General features: G+C 44.4%; 9 protein-coding genes across 9 annotated transcripts; 4 read left to right on the forward strand and 5 right to left on the reverse strand.

The window, feature by feature from the left end:
- Nucleotides 1-616: 616 nt before the first annotated feature.
- BGW36DRAFT_307507 (amino acid/polyamine transporter I) lies at nucleotides 617-3,151 on the forward strand (the record flags this gene model as incomplete). The annotated part of the gene is made up of 18 exons (XM_046212243.1): nucleotides 617-657; nucleotides 712-745; nucleotides 809-878; nucleotides 935-1,007; nucleotides 1,066-1,094; nucleotides 1,218-1,282; nucleotides 1,343-1,414; nucleotides 1,469-1,583; nucleotides 1,637-1,715; nucleotides 1,761-1,795; nucleotides 1,862-1,890; nucleotides 1,941-1,973; nucleotides 2,025-2,049; nucleotides 2,107-2,308; nucleotides 2,367-2,573; nucleotides 2,623-2,785; nucleotides 2,843-2,921; nucleotides 2,985-3,151. 18 exons carry the CDS (start codon nucleotides 617-619, stop codon nucleotides 3,149-3,151), a joined length of 1,518 nt encoding a protein of 505 aa, XP_046066559.1.
- Nucleotides 3,152-3,365: 214 nt separating this feature from the next.
- Nucleotides 3,366-5,220, forward strand: BGW36DRAFT_420644 (major facilitator superfamily domain-containing protein; the record flags this gene model as incomplete). The annotated part of the gene is made up of 4 exons (XM_046219512.1): nucleotides 3,366-3,744; nucleotides 3,812-4,019; nucleotides 4,073-5,138; nucleotides 5,187-5,220. The coding sequence occupies exons 1-4, from the start codon at nucleotides 3,460-3,462 to the stop codon at nucleotides 5,218-5,220; spliced, it is 1,593 nt and encodes a 530-aa protein (XP_046066560.1). The 5' UTR covers nucleotides 3,366-3,459.
- BGW36DRAFT_390508 (uncharacterized protein) lies at nucleotides 5,091-6,302 on the reverse strand. Its single transcript, XM_046217488.1, has 3 exons — nucleotides 5,900-6,302; nucleotides 5,177-5,825; nucleotides 5,091-5,122 (listed from the first exon to the last, which is right to left on the reverse strand). The coding sequence occupies exons 1-2, from the start codon at nucleotides 6,177-6,179 to the stop codon at nucleotides 5,422-5,424; spliced, it is 684 nt and encodes a 227-aa protein (XP_046066561.1). The 5' UTR covers nucleotides 6,180-6,302; the 3' UTR covers nucleotides 5,091-5,122; nucleotides 5,177-5,421.
- A 335-nt stretch (nucleotides 6,303-6,637) lies between these two features.
- On the forward strand, nucleotides 6,638-7,369 carry BGW36DRAFT_433229 (putative polysaccharide deacetylase; the record flags this gene model as incomplete). Its single annotated transcript, XM_046221243.1, has 1 exon — nucleotides 6,638-7,369. The coding sequence occupies one exon, from the start codon at nucleotides 6,638-6,640 to the stop codon at nucleotides 7,367-7,369; it is 732 nt and encodes a 243-aa protein (XP_046066562.1).
- Nucleotides 7,370-7,523: 154 nt separating this feature from the next.
- BGW36DRAFT_433230 (uncharacterized protein) lies at nucleotides 7,524-8,358 on the reverse strand (the record flags this gene model as incomplete). The annotated part of the gene is made up of 2 exons (XM_046221244.1): nucleotides 7,524-7,925; nucleotides 8,026-8,358. 2 exons carry the CDS (start codon nucleotides 8,356-8,358, stop codon nucleotides 7,524-7,526), a joined length of 735 nt encoding a protein of 244 aa, XP_046066563.1.
- A 78-nt stretch (nucleotides 8,359-8,436) lies between these two features.
- On the reverse strand, nucleotides 8,437-9,020 carry BGW36DRAFT_433231 (uncharacterized protein; the record flags this gene model as incomplete). Its single annotated transcript, XM_046221245.1, has 2 exons — nucleotides 8,437-8,740; nucleotides 8,800-9,020. 2 exons carry the CDS (start codon nucleotides 9,018-9,020, stop codon nucleotides 8,437-8,439), a joined length of 525 nt encoding a protein of 174 aa, XP_046066564.1.
- A 669-nt stretch (nucleotides 9,021-9,689) lies between these two features.
- BGW36DRAFT_390512 (putative MFS transporter) lies at nucleotides 9,690-11,715 on the reverse strand. The gene is made up of 2 exons (XM_046217489.1): nucleotides 11,230-11,715; nucleotides 9,690-11,170 (listed from the first exon to the last, which is right to left on the reverse strand). Exons 1-2 carry the CDS (start codon nucleotides 11,548-11,550, stop codon nucleotides 9,884-9,886), a joined length of 1,608 nt encoding a protein of 535 aa, XP_046066565.1. The 5' UTR covers nucleotides 11,551-11,715; the 3' UTR covers nucleotides 9,690-9,883.
- A 936-nt stretch (nucleotides 11,716-12,651) lies between these two features.
- BGW36DRAFT_412092 (putative RTA1 domain protein) lies at nucleotides 12,652-13,840 on the forward strand. The gene is made up of 2 exons (XM_046219199.1): nucleotides 12,652-13,095; nucleotides 13,160-13,840. The coding sequence occupies exons 1-2, from the start codon at nucleotides 12,812-12,814 to the stop codon at nucleotides 13,800-13,802; spliced, it is 927 nt and encodes a 308-aa protein (XP_046066566.1). The 5' UTR covers nucleotides 12,652-12,811; the 3' UTR covers nucleotides 13,803-13,840.
- Nucleotides 13,841-14,001: 161 nt separating this feature from the next.
- On the reverse strand, nucleotides 14,002-15,737 carry BGW36DRAFT_69349 (ubiquitin 3 binding protein But2 C-terminal domain-containing protein). Its single transcript, XM_046222522.1, has 3 exons — nucleotides 15,273-15,737; nucleotides 14,298-15,216; nucleotides 14,002-14,229 (listed from the first exon to the last, which is right to left on the reverse strand). The coding sequence occupies exons 1-3, from the start codon at nucleotides 15,499-15,501 to the stop codon at nucleotides 14,202-14,204; spliced, it is 1,176 nt and encodes a 391-aa protein (XP_046066567.1). The 5' UTR covers nucleotides 15,502-15,737; the 3' UTR covers nucleotides 14,002-14,201.
- Between the last annotated feature and the right edge of the window lie 4,199 nt (nucleotides 15,738-19,936).

The following is a 19,936-nucleotide window of genomic DNA, read 5'->3' on the forward strand; positions in this document are numbered from 1 at the left end:
ATTGATTCACTTGTTTTGCTTTCATGCCAATTGACCTAAAAACACAGAGCAGACTGTCTATTATAATACAGAACACCAGTTTCCGTTGGTAAACCAACTAAAGTAAATGAGAAATAGGAAAGCGACAAAAATATTTTTGAGTTTCTGTTAAGTTTGTACTATTGTAGTACTTGAAACTAAGCAAAACATCTATGATTCGACCGTGTCGCCGATGAAAGGAGCTATCTCAGCGGTGATAATCACCCAATAAGGCCGGCTCGATGTTATCAAAGCCACTGTAAGCTTGAATGTTTGTGAGCGATGATAAGTGGTGGATCAACCGCGGGGAAATCCATTACTGTATCAAGCAAGTCCACGCGTGATGTTGGGATCCACTCTTCGTCAGTTACTCGATGCGGGGAAAGGATAGCTTCAGCCGTAGTAGCATCGGCGGACATTGCCATTGTTTAATATCATTTGCCTAGAGTTGTTCATTAAGCTGGGCTTTCACCATGTGTGGTTTTATATCTATAGCCTCTCTGAAGAAGCTGCCGGAGAAGTCTTTTGAGATACTCATTGAATCAAGGAATTGTGGAAAATGAAGCCCGGGCTCGACGACGATGCCCAGCTAGCGGCGATGGGTCACCGCGCCGAGCTGCAGCGAAATTTCTCCATGATGTAGGTGTTCCTCTTGCTGACGACTAGGCTTCTTGCATGAACTGACAGCTTCAGGGCAATGCTGGGCCTTGCATTCGCTATTCTCAACGTAAATACCCTTCTTTTGTACTACTCTCTTCAACCAAGTAGATAGCTAACAATTTCATTGCAGTCGTGGACAGCCCTTTCCGCAAGTCTTTCTCTTAGTATCACATCTGGTGGCAGCACGTCGGTCATCTGGGGTATTTAATCAACCGTGTGAATCTTGTTTGTACACCAAGGCTTACCGCAAGTACAGGATGCGTAACAGCTGGTGTCTGTACACTCTGTGTGGCTGTTTCACTAGCTGAGTTTTTGAGTGCTTATCCAACGTGGGATTTTACATAGTATTACTGGGAACAAGAAAATAAGTATGCTGATCGTTGGTAGGGCTGGAGGTCAATATCATTGGGTTGCCGGTATGTCCATTCTTTCACACTGACTAGGGAAATTCTGCTGACTTCGTAATTTCTCGTAGTCGGTAGGTTGAACATATATTCCACAAAAATTCAATACAGTCGTTGATGATATTCAATAAAAAGTTTCATGGAAAAGCTGGCGGCCTATATTGTCCTGGATCACCGGATGGGTCAACTGCGCGGGTTGGGTATGTGAGCCTCATAACCCATGATCAACTACCGATACTAATGACTTCTTCATACCGTAGGTTGCACTGGTGGCAACAAATTGTCTCTTGTCAAGTCAGCTCATTCTCGGTGTCATCTCCCTAGTCCACCCGGTTCGTAATTGTTTGATCCTGTCCGGGTAATTCTCAGTCCCTGATGATATTCAGAACTATGAGTCTAAAAATTGGCATCAATTTTTCATCTACATCGCTTTTACAATCATATCTTTCATTGTTAACGCGTTTATGAATTCGATCCTGCCGCCTATTATGAAGGGTGCATGTACGTCTCTCCTTTGAAATTTGCAATCGGTGCACTCATCAAGACTGTCATAGTCATATGGTCAATTGCAGGATTTGCAGTAGTGTCAATTGCTGTGCTTGCGTGTAAAGCTCAAGGCTATAATTCTGCATAGTAAGTCTGAAGGCTGTTTTCGTGAAGTTAAAGCTAACAAGGAAGTCTTGTCTTTTGTCAATTCATCAACGAAACTGGATGTAGGTTTTACTTTCTAAATGGGCATTTAGGTGGATATGGTGGATATATGTGTTAACTATGTGCAGGGCCTGATGGAATTGCGTGGCTTCTTGGGGTATGTCGAATTTACTCAATGCAGAGAGATTGTCTAATCCTTATCTACAGCTTCTACAAGGGAGTCTCGGGTTAACAGCATTTGTAAGATACGTGTCATTCTAATCAGGCTGAAATATCTTACACCATTTTTAGGATGCTGTTGCACATATGATTGAAGGTAATTCCTGGGTCTTGATCTTTACATAAAGGATGAACTGGTCTAATCTTGTACCAGAAATCCCAAATGCCGCCAAAGAAGGCCCGAAAATTATGGTGTCATGTATCGGAATTGGCACTTTCACAGGCACAATCTTCCTCATGATACTCCTTTTTGTTGCTGGCGATCTGGGACCAGTCACGTCATCTGCAGCAGGTCCACTGCTACAGATTTTGAAAAACGCGACTAGCAACAATGCCGGGGCAATTTGTCTACTTATGTAAGAGCTGATATACTCGTATGGTACATGTGTATAAGTAGAGCACTAATATCGGCAGGGTACCTTTGGTATGTCTCCTAATGGCAACTATAAGTGTCATGACAACGAGCAGTCGCATGCTTTTTGCCTTTGCTCGTGATGGCGGACTACCATTTTCTCGCGTCTTTTCTAAAGTCCATACTGGTCTCGGGCTACCTCTAAACTCGCTTTATCTAACGAGTGCTTTGGTCATTATTTTTGGCTGCATCTTCCTTGGCTCATCAAGGTTTGTTCCCCTGTCATCTGAGAAGTAACTCTGTATATGTTGGTGAAAGGCTGATGAAAGAAAGTGCATTTAATGCAATCATATCTGCCTCTGTCGTTGCTCTCAATGTGTCCTATGGGATGCCGATTGCTGTTCGTTGTCTTCGTGGCAGAGACGTATTACCAGAACGACCTTGGAAAATCCACCCAATTGCTGGATGGGTTGCGGACATTGTACCTTTCCTCAACCCCCCTTGGTTTTATAAGCCGGCTAACCTCCGTGGACAATAGATCGGGCTCTCTTATATTATACTAACAACGGTTCTATTTTTGTTCCCACCGACTTTGCCGGTTGATGGAAGTAGTATGAGTAGGTTCCTGATGCTAAATGAAATCAAGACTCGACAGAAAGTGTGCTAACATGTTTCATCAGATTACTGTGTTGTTGCTTTTGGGATTATCGTGATTATTTCAGCGGTGCAATGGATCATCGATGGTAGAAAGAATTTCACTGGGCCAAGGATTGACGTCACTCTTGAGGGAACAACTGAGTACACCCCCGAGAACGTGACTCATACTGGTGGTAAAGGACTGGATTGACAAAGCTACACCAGTCACTGGTTTAGTAATGGAGATCACTTCGAATGTTACATATTACTGGGGGATCACCTTGGGTATCAAAGATACGGGTCTCCTCGTGCTCCGTTGAGATATGCCAACTTTCTTTGCCAGCATTCCACATTCCAGTCGCTACCCGGGTGAAACATAACAAGCCACACATAAATATAACAAATAAATAGATACATAGTTAAATGGATTATGTAAATAAATTAAAATGAAACTCTTCTTTAGTAGTGGGTAATCTTCTTCATTAATTTTGATAAACCTTCCTCCGAATCGATAACATAATGTCAAGATCTCCGATGCCCTCACCAACTGACTCCTTCCCATCCTCCGAAACAACATGTGCAGCATCAGTGAATATTGAAGCCGTGGCAGTTGGAGTAATGGATAAGTTAGAGTCACCAGAGTCGAACGGGGAGAGGAAGGACCAACCCGTGAAGTCATTCAAGTCCAGTCTAGCCTTACCATCAAGAATATTCAGCCCATTAAAAACCAGAATGTACCATGTACACTCTCATCCCTGGTTTCAAATCCTCTTAATTAGTGGAATATGCTTTTGTTGCCCCGGGGTGCGTTCCTCCTGATGATCCTTGCATACTAGAAGCTGGTGTAGGTGTGAAAGCTGACTTCAAATAGATGTACAATGCTTTGACTGGAATCGGCGGTTCTGGACAGGTTGATCAAACTGTCGCAGCAAATGCGACTGTCGCTCTTCTGTCTGCCATGGCTGGGACAGCACTATTCGTCGTCGGTCCTTTATTTGACAGAGTTGGGCCTCGAGTCTGTTTGCTACTTGGAGCCTGGACATACCCATTATATTCTGGTGCATTACTCAATTTTAGCAGTGAGGTTTCCGTTCCATATAACCAAGCCATCCAGATAAGCTGACTAAAGAAGAAAATGAAAATGGGGCCTTTGTGATTTCAGCAGGCGCATTACTGGGTATTGGGGCCTCTTTCGTCTGGGTTTCACAGGGAGCAATCATGACAACCTACGTTCCTGAAAATCAAAAGGGAAGAGCAATTGCACTCTTCTGGGTTATATTCAATCTTGGGGGAGGTGTCGGTTCGCTGGCAAGTTTTGGTCTTAACTACAAATCCGTCACAGGAACTGTCTCGGATGCAACGTACATCGCTTTGCTTATTATAATGGGAATCGGATGGCTCATGAGTGTCTTCATTTGCCCGCCAGACTCTGTTAGGAAGCCAGCCATCCAGAAAGGTCAACAGAAGACGAACCAGCGAAGAGGCACCAAAGCATATGAGCTTATAAAGAGCTGTTTCAAGATATGCACGGACTGGCGTGTTCTCTGCATGATACCTCTGTTTTTCTGCGCCAACATTTTCTATTCATATCAACAGAATGAAGTCAACGGTATGAACTTCAACATCCGCACTCGATCGCTTAATGGGGCTCTCTATTGGCTTGCCCAAATGTTTGGGGGTTTGTTCATGGGAGTTCTGCTTGATATGCCAAGTCTTACAAGACCCCAACGAGCCTGTGTTGGCTGGGGCTTTTTATTTGCCTCAGGAATGTGCATCTGGGGAGGTGGCTATGCTTTCCAAAAATGGTCCTCATACCGGATCGAAAAGCAACATCATAAACAGGACATTGACTTTACCTGGAGTTCTATGTCGGTGGGTCCAATGTTTTTGTACATTTTCTACGGTGCCTACGATGCCTTCTGGCAATCGTTCTGTTATTGGTTAATCGGGGCATTTTCCAACCAACCAAAGGTCTCGGCCATTCTGGTCGGTGGGTATAAAACCTTTCAGAGTGTCGGTGGAGCAATGGCGTGGAGAATCGATGCTCTCAAGGTTTCGCCCATGACTCAATTTGCTATGAACTGGGGCATGTGTATGGGAGCTTTGGTATGCGTACTGCCTACCGTACTGGCAGTGACATTGACCAGTACGAACGAGGATGAGGCGGAATTTGAGGATAACACTAGGAAATCAGGACAGTTGGCACATGTAGAAGAGGGGGAATCGACAAACCGACAAGTATCTAGTCGTCCTGAACCTCATACGTTGCTCATGGTGTAAGCATGTCATAGCCAGGCGGCCATTCAGTAATTACCAGATATTTCCAACATTTGAGATTAACCTACATATATAATTTAATCTGAGCCCACTTCAATGTTCTTGGAATTTCTCGAGAAACCCAGAAAGCCACCAAAACGACAACTCCTATCGCGCCTGTAGAATTAAGACCAATTACACAATGGAGAATATCTCCTGGTATCCTTAAGCATAGACATTGCGTAACGCACTCTCCATCCAGATTTTATCATATTCGCGATGCAACAACTCGATATGATAGGGCATCGGGCCAGGCCCTTCTTTTGGCCCAGACAAGCCATTGAAGAAGACACTCTTTAGGTAGAAAACAGCCACATCCTGGTCTTTCTTGACATCTACCGACATCTCAAACAAGCCGTCAGATTCGCGAACACCCGTTTTCGATGGCGTATCACCACAGCGTACGATGATCCGGTTGTCCGTCTTCTCGAGGACCTTGAAATGGTCGGTGATCTCAGTGCCCACTTCGTAAGAGGACGTCACGAGGGCGTTTTTAGACCAGAGGGAGGTGCGGGCCGTGTCTGCATTGAGGTATTTTTTCGCCATGTACTTGCGTTGCACGTCATATCCTATTTCACAAAGAAAGAGCAGCATCGAGTCAGACTAGTAGCCAAACGACATGTATGTGGAGGATGCAACAAACCAAACCCGCCCCATACTCCAGCACAAAAGGCTTCGACTAATTTCCCTTTCTTCTCCAGCAGGCGAGGATCAATCTGCGACAAGGGCACTCGGCGAATACAGACGTCACTGAGCACGGCGTTTTGATCTGGATTGAGCTTTTTGTAGGAGGGTGAAGTGAAAAGGTAGTCTGTGGTCGGGAGCGGCTCGACGGTGGAATGGCGCGTCCAGATAAAATGCGCGCCGAGGGTAGCGACACCGCCGTAAATGGGGAGTTTTAGGAAGCGACCGATGATGCCCATTTTGTAGCTATATTTGGTGGCGAGTTCTCGTTTCTGATCAAAGCAAGAAGGCAGAAGGAGGGATGCGTGGAAGAGGATGGCATTGAGGGAACATGGAGATGGGGGTTCCGGGTGGGGTCGGAGCAGCTCCGAGCACTCGGCAGTAGCCCCGTCTCGAGAGACATTGCCAGCGCTGCGAGGGTACTCGTATTAATATTAATATTCACTCTTTCAAGAATCGAATGTCTTTGCATGCTCGTTCAGCCAGATCGTCTCGAATCTCAATGCTGCCAGGAGCATCACTGGTCAAGAGGGAGCGCGCCTCATGATTGGCTCACAGCTCCTGTGGGAACATCCCCCATGTCTCCGGCCAATCACAGGCATCTTTACCTCTTCTCCCTAACAATCATCACGGTATCATCCAATGATTACATCTCTCTTCCTCACCATTATCAAGTAAAGACGCCCTTCAGCCCGCTATGGTGCTCCTGCTTCTACTCCTCTTGCTACTACTGCCGGCTTTGGCTGCTCTTTATCTCGTGTATCGGCCTCCACCGCAGCTCATCCAGTACTTGCAGCATCGATGGCCTGACATCCTCTGGCAGGTGCCCACCTCTGCCAAAGTCATTGCGTTGACAATCGATGACGGTCCATCCATCTATACTCGAGAAATACTGGATATATTAAAGGCGAATAACGCAACGGCTACGTTTTTCATTATTGGTTCCCACGTTTGTGGCCGTGAAGATGTCCTCCGCGATATCATCAGCAATGGCAACGAACTCGGCAACCATGCTATGCACGATGAACCGTCGTTCAAGTTGAGTGACTGTGAACTCGAGTCACAAATACATGCTGTTGAGCAAATGATTCATAATGCTTACAAAAATGTTACTGGGCCTGAAGCAGAAAGCTTCCCGAAATATTTTCGCCCTGGGTCTGGCTTTGTTACTGCCCGAATGCGCAAACTTCTACACCAACTAGGTTATAGTCTTGTGCTCGGCGGAATAGATCCACATGACCCACAAATACCCTTTGCGTGCGTCAATTCTGCGCATATATTGAGTATGGCACGTCCCGGTGGAATCATTATTTGTCATGATGGACGAAGCTGGTCGCCCTCAATGCTGAGAGCCGTTCTTCCAAAGTTAAGGCAGAGAGGATATAAGATTATCACCATTACAGAACTATTGAAGTCCAGTCCTCCATGATGCTTGGTTGGCATCAGTATTTGAGAATACATCATGTTTCTTCGTTTGTATTCAAACCCAAGCTCAGGCTCTGACAATAACGCCGCCCAATGCAGTGCATGCCAGCAAAAGAACCTGAACACTTACTCCAATCAAACAATAACAGTCCAGCCGCTCAATAAATTTTCTCAATACTTGGCTCAACCCATTCGGGGTCGGCGCATTCCACCCCATTTACCCAACCCTTCACTTTTACTAGATCCCACCCACCTGTCCAAACTGACCTTGAGGTCAACGTTACCTCAGGGTCTTTCGGACTTCCCAGTCGAATTGAGCGGACGAAAGTGCATTTTCGCTCTGACGGCTCTTTGCCCCATGAAATTTTAGAGAAGAATGTCCATTGAAAGCATTCGCTGTGGGTATGGCAACCCTCGGCACAAGCTGACGTGTCTATATTAACAGGTGACTCCGGCCCTTCTTCAAATCCAGCCCAATCTGAATTTTGCCAATGCTGGCGTTCTTCGGTTATATTTGCGAGACTAAGGTAGTCCACAATGTCGGCATAAAGCACGGGTAACTGGCTCAGGCCTACATTAGAATATGTGTATTTCAGGAACAACCAAGGGGTTAACAAACCCCTTTAGGCTGACTGTTCAAATATTTCGACGAGGACCTACAGCCCTTGGCCAACTCTTGTGCAGAGTGAGCCCCGGCTGACACCAGTATGGCTTCGCACTTGGTCCAAAAGGAATTCCATGAAGAGGGTGTGGATTAAACATCGGGTACAACCCCGAGAGGAATATACCTTGATTTGCCAGCGCAAACCCGAGCACTGAATCACCGCAGCAGTCGTCCTTTGCTAGCTGTGCCCATTTCTCCGTAATGGAAGGCTCGGTAAAGTTTCCGTGCACATGATCGCGAGTCCTGTGAACAAATTTTTTAATCGCCGGATTACTGAGAAGGATACCAGTGCCACCATATGCAAAATATGTTTTCTTGCCATCGTCCATCTCTCGACCAGGCGATGGGGAACCAATATACGATTCTTTCCTCGCATCATATCGATCTAGCAGGCGGAAAAGCGTGTCTCAGACAATGTACGTATCCGCCTCAACAAAGAAAAACCACCTCGCCGCTTCATTCCGCTCATATGCATATTCCATCATAGGCAAGAACTTGAATCTGTCCAGTAGCCATCCATCTCGTCTTGTGGTAGGCTCTTTCAAGCCATTCATACTGTATATTCTCTCGTAAGCCTGCAAATCGACGTTTTCCTTGTCCCAATACACTTCTGGCAGATCGGAAATGATATCGTGCTCAGGTTGAAACGAAGGGCTCATTTGTTCTTCCTTGTCCGACACGATAATCATATTTGAAACACAATTAGTTATACTATTGACACGCGATAAGACTTGGTCTATCGGCTGTGTCGCTCCGACTTTCAGAACTACCTGGATCTCTGCGAGGCGGTGATGTTGGAAAGTGCGACAGCTGGTAGCTTCTTCTGCAGGCGCGGTCCATTTGAATTCATTCGAAGCGGGTTCGAAGACCAGCGACTCTGGTCGATGGAAAGAATACCAGTCCAACTGGGTGTCCAGCAAAGGGACCACACGACCACAATGAAGGCAATGGCAGGTACCGCGGCATAGTACCAGCGGCTCATCCGTGTCATTATTTTGCGGCTTATTCAGCGTACATGAAGACAATACATCAGCCAACCCGTGTAAAAGTGTGTAAGGATTGCGGCCTGGGGTATTGATGGTGGCTAAATCCTCAATTGATAATTGAACTGGTAGTTATTATGGGCCACGCTATTCAAGTCAACTACTATCTTTTCCCTCCGTGCAGTGTTATTATTGAATGTTGTTGAACAAAGGATGGCCAATATAATATGCGGCGGAACGCTCGGCATCAATAATTGACTCGGTAGCCTTTGTCATGTCCTTCTTGCAGCTTCCGTTAACAACTACGCCGATTCAAAGAAACGGCACAACTTTGAGGACAGCGACGGAGTCTCAAGTCACAAGGTATTCAACCTCACGAAGCACTATTCCATGAAAATACGACTATACTCAAGGCAAGCTAGAAATGAAGCTTAATTCTACGTTTGGATCTAGGCCAATCCCAGACCAGAAGGACCAAATTATCATGTCTAAGTGGGTTAAAATGCTACAGCATACCCATTGATATTGCGGAATGAACGCCATTGGTTAGGCCCGTTACTTTCCGTCTTGGCGGGCTGCATGATGTAATTGTAGCTTGATAACTAGGGGTTATGTGCCCGAATATTCTATAGCTTTCTCGATTTCATGCAGCATGCTTGTCTCACGTCATTCTCGGTGTATATCTGTTATTAAAGAGTCGATGGTGTTTGATCAACCGAATTTGAATATCGTGTCGCTTTCACGTTGATATTTGGAAAGGGCGTCAAATCATATTTCTCGATGTGACATATTCATAACTGATATATGTACTTGACGTAAAAATTGTGGAAATTGATTTTTTGCCGAAGATTTTACGATGGCTAACATCAATTCAGAGCTCTCTGTTTCCTTGGGTTGTGCTGGTCCTCTCCTGTTCCTCAAGCCGGGATTTTTCTCGCCACGCATACCCCCATTTATATACAGCCCACATAATCGGACTGAAAAATATCCACAGGAAAGCAATAAAAGTTGCTGTCCAGCCTATTCCAATGCGATCAATCAATGGCGCTGCTATTGCAATAGCCCCGGCTCCAACCAGGCACCTCCATAGATTATTTGCTGCCACTGCTGTAGCCGGACTTTGACGATGAGTGTCAACAATCAATGTATTGAGCGAGCTAAAAGCTCCTGTAATGCAATGGCCCATGAAAAAGAGCGTCACCATTGGTCCGGCCAGTGACGTTTTGTACTCCATAACCCAACCATATGCGATAAGACATAAGGCACCAATGTACACCAGTGGAATTGTAATGGTCAATCTAGCAATTTCAATATTGAATTTCTCAATTTCTTGTTGCCTGTTTTTCACAATGGGTAGTCCTTGGCGCCTGGCTTCTCTCTTGAAGTTCTTATCCAGCAGAAACCCCACTGTCCATCGGGAAGTTAAGCTGCCGAAGCCCAGTGGAAGGTAACATAAGCCAATTTGAATGGAGTTGAAATCGAAGCGAAGCTGTAGCTCGGATGTCAGTGTGCTCAAGACAGACATGAATCCAGCATATAAGAGTGAGCCGTATATCAAAATAAAGAAAGCTTCCTTCTCTGTCGCAATCATAGCGGAAGCTAGAGGATTTGCACGGCGTTTATTCCTATTCTGTAAAGTGTCATAATTTGGCGGCCCAGTGAACATCTTTTGCGGGCATAAATTACTTTTCACGACTTGATACACGGAACGATTCCACTTAGGAGCCGGCACGGAACCATTTCCAACTACTGCCCGGCATGTTTCAGGATAAATAATAGCAACTGTTGCCCCGAAGGCGCTGGACAGAATGACCAGAAACCAAAATATCCATCGCCAGCCAAGAAAGTGGTCTAACAAGCCTCCAATGACCGGTCCCAAGGCTGGTCCGAGTGTAACACCCATTGTTGCATAACCAATATATTTTCCTCGCTCGGCTCGGGTTGATAGATCAGATACGGTTGCACTGCCGAGGGCTATGGTACCACTACTCCCCGAGCTTTGCAGACAACGGAGCACCATGAGGGCCGCATATGATGATTGTAGCGCCAACCCAATATTTGCTGCTATGTAAATAGTAAAGCATATCAAATATGCAGGGCGTCTGCCGTGTATATCCGAAAAGTTTGCAATGAGTGATGGTGCAATTCCTTGCAAGATCTGAAGGATTATATTAGCCCACATGGTATGACGATTTGATATCTAGCTTTAGACCTCACCAAGTATGTCGTAACCGTTAAATTGATCAAAGTAATTGATACATTCAAGTCTTTCGCAATATTATTGATTGCTGGGAAATAGATACTGCTGGACATGGGCGAGATGATGGCGGCGAAAGAGGCAAGTATCATTAGGGTTACCTTTTCACGCTCGGGTAAAATGCAGTATGGAGCATTTTCAATGGAGTATGTTTCCACTTCCTTTGCATTATGTTGGAGTTCGGAATGTGCAGCTTCTTGTACCGAATCAGGTTGTATATTGCCGCTTGTCTCTGGTTGTTGTGTATCCTTTTGTTGTTGACTGGGGATAGTCTCGATCATTTCTGCACGCTTCTTGAAGAGTAGCTTCAGCTTCTTCGTCCCATGAATAATCACAATGGACTTATTTTGCCCTGTTGTATCCTTCTCTCTCTTTTTATAATGAATGGCATGGCGGTGTAATACCGGTCCCGGCTATCGTTGGCCGAAACCGGCAGAAGCCTGCACGGCGCAACGATGCAATTTCTACAACTCAAATGTCAAGACTCAACATGATAACTGGCCAACATTCATTTATTTATTTACTCAGTTTCCACGACCGTACCGAGCTTCTGAGTCATGACAGTTACGAGCCTGTGAGTTCTAGGGGATTAAGGCGCCAGGCATCAATCATCCTTGTCGCCTGCTCCATATGGCGCCTATATACTTTAACTTTACTCTTTCCTCGTACGGGCGTCACACGCAGTAATAGACCGCTTACAGCTGTTACCCTTCAGCATATATTTTCTTCGCTACATTTTGTATATTAGGTGATTGTGATTTTAGGAGGGGTTCTGTGCTGTCATGCTGGTAACATATTAGAGGCCCTTTGATCGCAGAATGAATAATTAGAAAAATCATACCTTCAACTGATGTTGGTCTCATAATTTAATAACCCCTGAAGTGAATAGAAATGGAAGCCAAGAATCATCATTGAATAAACGAATTAATAAGACGGAAAATTTACCTGAGAGATCTATATTTGGTAACCGTGTAGCCTAATTAACTAACTAATATCATAGCGCTGATATCATCATAGTGTTGGCAAGAAAAAGAAAACCCACAGACGCAGACGCGCAATGTTTTCGAAAGGGACGATCCAATCAAATCGTAAGCCAAGCCTTGCAATCACAGCTGTTCTCAAGTGCTGAATTGACTGGCCAAGCTAAGCATAACTCCGATCCGCGCACGGACAAGGAACCAATCATGACTCGCGTTTATTTGGCTTGTCATGTAGATGATTGTACAAGCCACAATCGTCGGATCGGAGATAATTAGATCGAAACAAAATGCAGGTAATAAGGATGCCTAGATGTGCCATATTGAGGCTTTGATGCTGACTTCAGAGCTTCGGGCATTTATTTTTAGTCATCAATATTGTTTAAGTTTGTATCAATTCAAACCGTGCACTCTCGGTCAAGGGTATAAAGATACTCTATCCGACTTTCATTTTGGCGGAATACAAAGAAAAGAAAATAAAGCCAATTCATCAATTAGCCAAACATTCCATTCAAAGTATTGATATTCTTTTTCAATCAGCCGTACCGAAAATCTTTAACGCATCATGAGCAACACGAATATCACGCTTTTCGAGAACCCAGATCTCTGCACACTATCAACCTGCCCGCTTAGCCTAGCCAATGTCGACTACGATCCATCTCTATGGGGCAATCTTTTACTTCTAGCACTCTTTGGTGCTGTTATGATTTGCCAAATTGGCATGGGCATTCGCTATAGAACATGGAGTTATCTCATCGCTATGACAGGGGGATTGATTCTTGAGGTTATTGGATATGTTGCGCGAGTGCAAATGCACTATAATCCTTTTACACAGAATCCTTTCCTGATGTAAGTTTCCGCAATGTGATTATGCTTTGAATTTTTAGATCAGTTGGCTAATTACTAAATGCAGGTACCTAGTTTGTCTGACCATTGCGCCTGCATTCCTATCGGCAGCAATTTACCTCTGCCTTTCCCGCATTATCATCGCTTACGGGGAATCGATATCCTATTTCCGTCCCCGAACCTACACTGTTCTATTTATCACCTGCGACATCATTGCATTGCTGCTGCAAGCTGCCGGTGGCGGAATTGCCTCAAGCGCAAATACGAAAAGCCTCACAGACATAGGAATTAACATCATGGTCGCTGGTGTATCATGGCAAGTATTCAGTCTTGCATTATTTGGCGCGCTGTGTTGTGATTTCGTCATTCGAGTTCGCGGAGCCCCTCCATCCAGTCTTAATGTTCAGTTTGAAGATCTTCGCAGAAGAAAGTCGTTTTATTACTTTATATTTGCTCTGGTTGTGGCCACGGTCACGATATTCGTTCGTTCGGTTTTCCGCTGTGCTGAGCTTTCTGGTGGATTCCATGGCCCATTGGCCAATGATGAAGTCACCTTCATGGTTCTAGAAGGTGCAATGATTTCTATTGCTGTTATTGCATTAACAGTATTCCACCCAGGGTGGGTGTGGAAAGAACTATGGAGCCAGGCCGTGTGGCATTTGAGATCTAGTAATGACGGAGATATGGAGGAGAAGGGACCCTCTACTTAGCTATGATTTCACACAAATATTTTTCTTCATGTTTAGAGAGCCTGAATAGAACTGAGTTTATTTTAGATTACTTGACCTTTACGGTCTGATATAGATAATATATCAACAGGATGAATGAGTGATACCCAAAGGATAAGCAAAGAATAATTGTATTAATGAGAGCAACCAATATAGTTCAGACGCAACCCGATTAATTATTAAGCGAATCGCTGTTCTTAACAATTTCTTGGGATTATTCCGATGCCATCGTCGGGTGTATGATACAAACACTTGAGGGAAAGTCGTGAGGTTCATACGCATTTTTGAATTATGAAATTTTGTGGCTATAGCTCGCAAGTTTCATAACCTGTTAATTACTAGTTCAAAGTTGTGTGTAGTTAATAGACTAGGCTGAATTAACTAGCAGGTAGTAATATATAGACCGATTCTATGGCCAGTTAGTAACGCAAAGAACCATAAATCGGCAGGGGAAAGTCGGGGAAAGATGAGACATACGGAGAAGGGTTGAAGTCTTGGAAGAAAGTTAGGTTAGTTGACCCGGCATTCTCAATCTCGAAACCGATGCGTTCACCGGCAGGGCAGGTAAAGGAGGCGATATGATACGAATTACCCGGCGCAATGGTGATTTCACCAAAGTCATGTTCCACTGACGGGGCATTGTTGAATGTTGTGGACTCGGTGGCAGGGGAGCTGAGCTCAGAGATATCGACTTTTCCATCCCCACTAAATGTGAACGAGGATGTCTGCAACTGTGATTGTTCAGGAAGTAGGAATATCAAGCTGCACGACTTGCCAGAATCAGAGCCTGGAATATCAAAATTAAAGATGCTCGAAACGGTGGTGCTAATTTCTCCGTTCAGTTGGCTACCAGTGGCGGTGTTCGGGGAAGCCGAGTTGATTGGCACAATTAAGTGAGGGAATTCGAAGCCACCACTGGATAAAGTTGTCGGGCAAGCAGTTCCACTGCTGGTTGGGGAGCTTGATGGTTTGGATGAGGAGGGAGCGCTGGAGGAAGAAGCAGTCTCAGTAGGCGGGGAAGGGGCAGAGGAAGTTCCGCCATGTGGAGGACCAGGAGAAGATGAAGTGGAATGTAAGGTTGGCTGAGCAATGCTGCTTTCTGAGATAGCGCATACTGTCTCAGTGACGGTGACCACAGTGACAGAGGTGGCCGGAGGTGAGGGTGGTGCAGACGAAGAGGAGGGGGCCTGACATCCATTGGCCGTCAGCGTCACATCCACGCACCCAGTGACATCGCCGCTTGGAGGGTTAGAGTAGATGTTGAATGAGCCATTGTCTCCAGTCTGGCAGGCCTTGAAATTGATGTTTCCGTTAAACTCCAGTTCCCCGGACGAGGAAACGGAGAAGCCAGGTGTACCAGTCGCACCAGTGTCACACTGCAACTGAGATGTTGGAGCTGTATATTTGTATCGTATCAGAATGAGAATCTCAATGTACTGTCTATTGACCTACGTGTGAGTATGCACGCGCGCCCATTGTTATCGGTAATTACCCCGCTGGAGTTGATGCAAAACGTTGCGGGAGGCAGACCGCCACCGATACGATTTTGCCCATCGCTCAACTGACCAACAGAGCCCGAAGTACCACCTGAAGCTGTAACTTCGAAGCAGCAAGTATCCCCTCGGATAGCAAACGCATTGACCCCGGCAGCCAAAACAGCCACTGCTGCAAGGTAATTCATATCTTCAACGAGTGAGATGGAGGACGACAATTAACGAGTGATTCCTTCTGCCGTCAAATCAGCGTTCATTCGCAGTTTCGAACATCCTGGGCTACAATAGGACGTTTATATAAACGAATGTAAGCATCATTATGGAATAATATCCGACGTCATGGACCAACAAGTTCCACGGGGGTAGCCTGAGGTGAGACATCTGACACATCCATGCTACACACGGAGCTATTACCCAGGGATCCAGAGGCTTGATCCGACCGATCCGTCAGAGTCGAGTTTAGGCAACGCATGGTCCAAGCTGCCCTGAACCAGGCAAAGAAACACCAGAGCCCCGACCTCGTGGAGTTGACACGTTTGCACCACGTCATGCTAGAGATAGGATGATGACGATCATGACGTGTCAACACAAAGGGCACACATAATATTGTAGCCGCGAGGAAACCCGCTGATGTACTCATAATGATGCGTGTTAGTAATGGATGTTTGTTGTTCTTCTTGAGGGGGATGCAATCATCTTGATGGATGCCGGCCAATCAGCGCCTGGAAAAGCAAGACATGCAGTGGCGACTTATGTATGTTCCATGGGCCCACCAGCCAGATCCAGACAAGTCCTGGCTCTTGGCAATGGATTTATATGCACCAGTCAATGGTAGCTATTAATTGGTGACCCGTATCTACTATGGTTGGTGGATTGCGAATAATAGTGGGACCATATATGGAGACCTTTTAACAGACAACCAATCGGGGCAGCCCTGTATTGTGCAGATGATATAACTTCCAGAACTACCAATGGGAGGGACAAACAAACGCCCGGAACGCACAGGTACTATCGAATAAAACGGATGTCGGATGTTGTGTGGGTGGTGGCCCGTGTGTTCGACTTTGGAGGTGATGTGCTTACAGCCATGGAATGAATGCTATACAGTTTCCTGGAATAGAAACATGACCACAAACACAGATTATCGATATCCTGATAACGTATCCCTATTTCGATACTCATCTGACTTTTTACGTCGTTTTCTATCTGATATTTTTGGGGTGGTTACAAAGTAAAGAGGCTTGGTACTGACAGGCCGGTTCGTTTGGCCACGAGGAGGGTGGCCGGGCCTTGCCGGCCCCTATCAGAAGTGAAATGCATTTGAACGTTTAGGCACTAGTTCGGTGCACATGGTGCGTCCAATTGGGGGTTCTGGCCCATAACGGTCCCCTTATGCCCACTAAAGCGAGACCTTCATAGCCTAAGGCTGGGCAAGGCCGTTAAAATTGATGATAATAATATGAATAAAATATAATAATTCAAATATACATACATGCTGCATTTGACTCATCGATTGATTATTAGATGGAATATACTTCATCGAGTCGAATAAAGGGCCTCAAGTCCTACATGTACTAAAGATAATCATCTAGATACAGTCGCTTGATAGAGCCCTCAGCTTAATAGATCTCGCCTTACCAGTCTGTGCAATATGACTCCGCGTGCCGACCTCGACATCATCAAATGGTTCTGGCGGCGGACTTGCAGCTTCTGCTCTACGTAGAATTTGCTCTGCCTTCAAGAAATGCTTCCCTGGGTGAGCCCAGCTTAGTAGAAAAGTATATAAAAGCATGGGTACCGCATCAAAAACCCAAAAGAACACTTCCTGCCTCCAGATAATTGAATCTGACGGCCTAAAAAGCTGCACAGTGCGGAAAGTATCCCTGATAAACAGGATGATAACAAAGCCATAAATATTAGTTATATCATCCTGCGTGTTGTTATCGAGCTGGGAATGGCCATATGTACGTAGGCGATAGTGAAATACGAGAGTTGTAAGACCGACAATACCGACAAACAACAGCTGAATAACCAGGCTTATTTGGAGTAGTACGAGACCGGATTGTATTGAACCGGAATTCACAGTCGTACTAAAAAGGTTCGACGTCCCCTGTGCCGATAGCGTTATTAGAGTCGAGAATGTGAGTGATACGAGGATTGCGAAGGTTTTTTCCGGACGTATCGTGAAAATGGTTACATAACAGGGGAGAAGTTGAGAAAAGTAGATATATAACGAGGTCGATAAGATCGGTCTGTAACAAAGGATCAATATTCTGAGTGTTTAATTTCTTTTTCAAACAGAGTAGATTGTCTTACACGGCAGTGAATAGAAGTCCCTGCATTGCAGTATAAACATCACTACCAAGGTGATGTGCTCCATACTCGCGACAAATGAAGCCGGCGACAAAAATGGCACAAGACGGTGGAACCACCCAGGTGAAAATCCATGACCGGTATTTACTAAAATCCCCATTTAGTCAAAATACAAATTAAATCTGTTTATTGAGAGACATGCATTGTCTGCCATGTGTGCATAATACCAGAGGCGGCAAAAAGAACGGTGAATACCGCAGAGACTCCCTTTGTGGGATTATCGATATACCCCGGTACGTCATCTGTAGTGTCAGAAGTATTTCTAGTTCAAGTATTAGAGAAGTAGGATACATACTGATGAGCGGCATCCTGACCTAGAGGCAAAGTATAAAATTAAGCTGTCCATATACGATGATAATATAACTGGTTACCTACTGTGATACTGATATAAAGCAATATATCGCCGGATTCTTCTTGAATATGAAGCTTGGGTTTTTTCACAGATGGTATGGGGTGTTCCCAGTTTATACATGTGAAGGGTAAGAGTGCTGTGATAGTGAGGCTGAATAATGAATACGAGGCCGCAACGGGACTCGACCGTATTCAGAAAAAAACTCGTATTCACGCAGTTTAAGCTTTTGCCTCCCGCCCCAATGTCAATACAAAATGAAATATTAAATCTTATTGTACGCAAATTAAATTCAATAACGTCTATTAAGTTGCAATAATAACCGTTATCATTTGAAAGAATTTCTCGTTCTATCGGTTATACTATAAAATAGCATTTGGTGCCTAACTTGTCTTATTATTTTTTAGAATACCGCCGATAAATATGGTTACAGAGTCCGTTGAAACATCAGTGAGATTAGAATTGGCGTATTGATTTAGAGAAATGTGTTGAAGAGGCTAAAATAGCCGTCGAGGAACTTTATTGCGGATTATACCTTCACATCCAGTCAGCACCGGAAACGAGGAGTAACCTCGAGCTATTCGGTGTCATTATTATTCAACATCGGCCAGTGGTAAACTTCAAATTCAAATTGGAGATAATAAGAGATAGCTATTTTACCGCCATAGTAAGTCAGAATGGTTCGAAGTTGATAGAAAACTTACAATATATACACTGAGACCAAGAAAATCTATGTAGATTATTATTTAAAAAAGAAGAAGAAAAGAAGAAGCAAAATATATTATAAGAAGATATATTTATGGTGATATTAGCTATATCAACATTGAATTACCGTAGTTAATACGCATGTATCCTTCAGAGACATATAAAAGGTTCTGACAAGTTAAGTCTGAATTTGTCTTAGTCTATATATTACTTGAAAAGTTAACTAAAGACCCTGTTGTCTAATAGATAACCTTAATGGCAGATATAAATTTATTAGGGCTCACGAGTTGATTTCCTGTTTGCATGGCGTCAAATGTTATGTATGGTGGTGTGAATAACATCAAACATTTGAAAAGAGGGGTGGGTTTGCATATTCAAGGACAATAAGGATGAATATGTTACTTGCTGGAAGAAACAGCGTCGCAACATTAGACCACAATATTAAATGATAATCACATACACTGTAATATACTCCGTTTCGAATATATTATACTGTAAGATGAATTTACTTCAGACATCTTTGTAGCTTTCTAGTCTTTCAGAATGCCTCGTCAGTATTTGCAAGTAACCGTGACCTCCCTCCCCCGAAATTAAGAAGAAGAAACATATTTGTGTTTGTAATTAATTTTCTTTTGAAAGAACTGAAAAGCAAAACTAATAGAATGGCTTAGTGATAGAGAGCTCTATGTTGTAACGTGAAAAATCAATTTGTTAAGCACCCCCACGCTCAAATTGCTACCTATGGCATCGGTAATAGCTTTTCTCCGGCTAATATTTGAAATAGATCTCAAAAGAAATTAAAAATACGCAAACATTAGAATGGAATGAACGGATCCAATTTCGTTGGTAGTCTTCTCAACTGTGAGCTATCAGGTAACAAATCAGTTTAAATGTTCCAGATGTCATTTGACTCAAAAAGATGATAGCATCTCAACGCCCATAGTATGACTAGGTAGCCAAGTAGACCAGTATTGGCTCTTAAGGCTGACTACATATACTCATTGATTTGTGTTCTTTGTGTTGTCCTAAGAAATTCTTGACAGGTACAACCGCAGACAAGGCCGACAGGGGTGCCGAGACAACCTGGGTTAGGCTTCATTTGCTAAGACGGCAATTTCCTAAAAGTTGGATCGGTTCTTGGAAACGACACTACAGATGCACCACAGGCAATTATGGCTCAATGTTAATACTAACAT

This window comes from Talaromyces proteolyticus (genome assembly GCF_021365285.1).
Source record: "Talaromyces proteolyticus strain PMI_201 chromosome Unknown BGW36scaffold_14, whole genome shotgun sequence".
Lineage (NCBI taxonomy): Eukaryota > Fungi > Ascomycota > Eurotiomycetes > Eurotiales > Trichocomaceae > Talaromyces > Talaromyces proteolyticus.

Bases quoted from the DNA above. Each gene is read 5' to 3' on its own strand.
- BGW36DRAFT_390512 (XM_046217489.1), bottom strand. From the start codon at position 11,550: ATGATCGAGACTATCCCCAGTCAACAACAAAAGGATACACAACAACCA. The intron at 11,171-11,229 runs GTGAGGTCTAAA...ATAATCCTTCAG, and splicing joins TAACGGTTACGACATACTTG to ATCTTGCAAGGAATTGCACC.
- BGW36DRAFT_412092 (XM_046219199.1), top strand. From the start codon at position 12,812: ATGAGCAACACGAATATCACGCTTTTCGAGAACCCAGATCTCTGCACA. The intron at 13,096-13,159 runs GTAAGTTTCCGC...TACTAAATGCAG, and splicing joins ACACAGAATCCTTTCCTGAT to GTACCTAGTTTGTCTGACCA.
- BGW36DRAFT_390508 (XM_046217488.1), bottom strand. From the start codon at position 6,179: ATGGGCATCATCGGTCGCTTCCTAAAACTCCCCATTTACGGCGGTGTC. The intron at 5,826-5,899 runs GTTTGTTGCATC...TTTGTGAAATAG, and splicing joins TGGAGTATGGGGCGGGTTTG to GATATGACGTGCAACGCAAG.
- BGW36DRAFT_69349 (XM_046222522.1), bottom strand. From the start codon at position 15,501: ATGAATTACCTTGCAGCAGTGGCTGTTTTGGCTGCCGGGGTCAATGCG. The intron at 15,217-15,272 runs GTAGGTCAATAG...ACAAATATACAG, and splicing joins GCGCGCGTGCATACTCACAC to CTCCAACATCTCAGTTGCAG. The intron at 14,230-14,297 runs GTATGTCTCATC...AACTGGCCATAG, and splicing joins CAAGACTTCAACCCTTCTCC to AATCGGTCTATATATTACTA.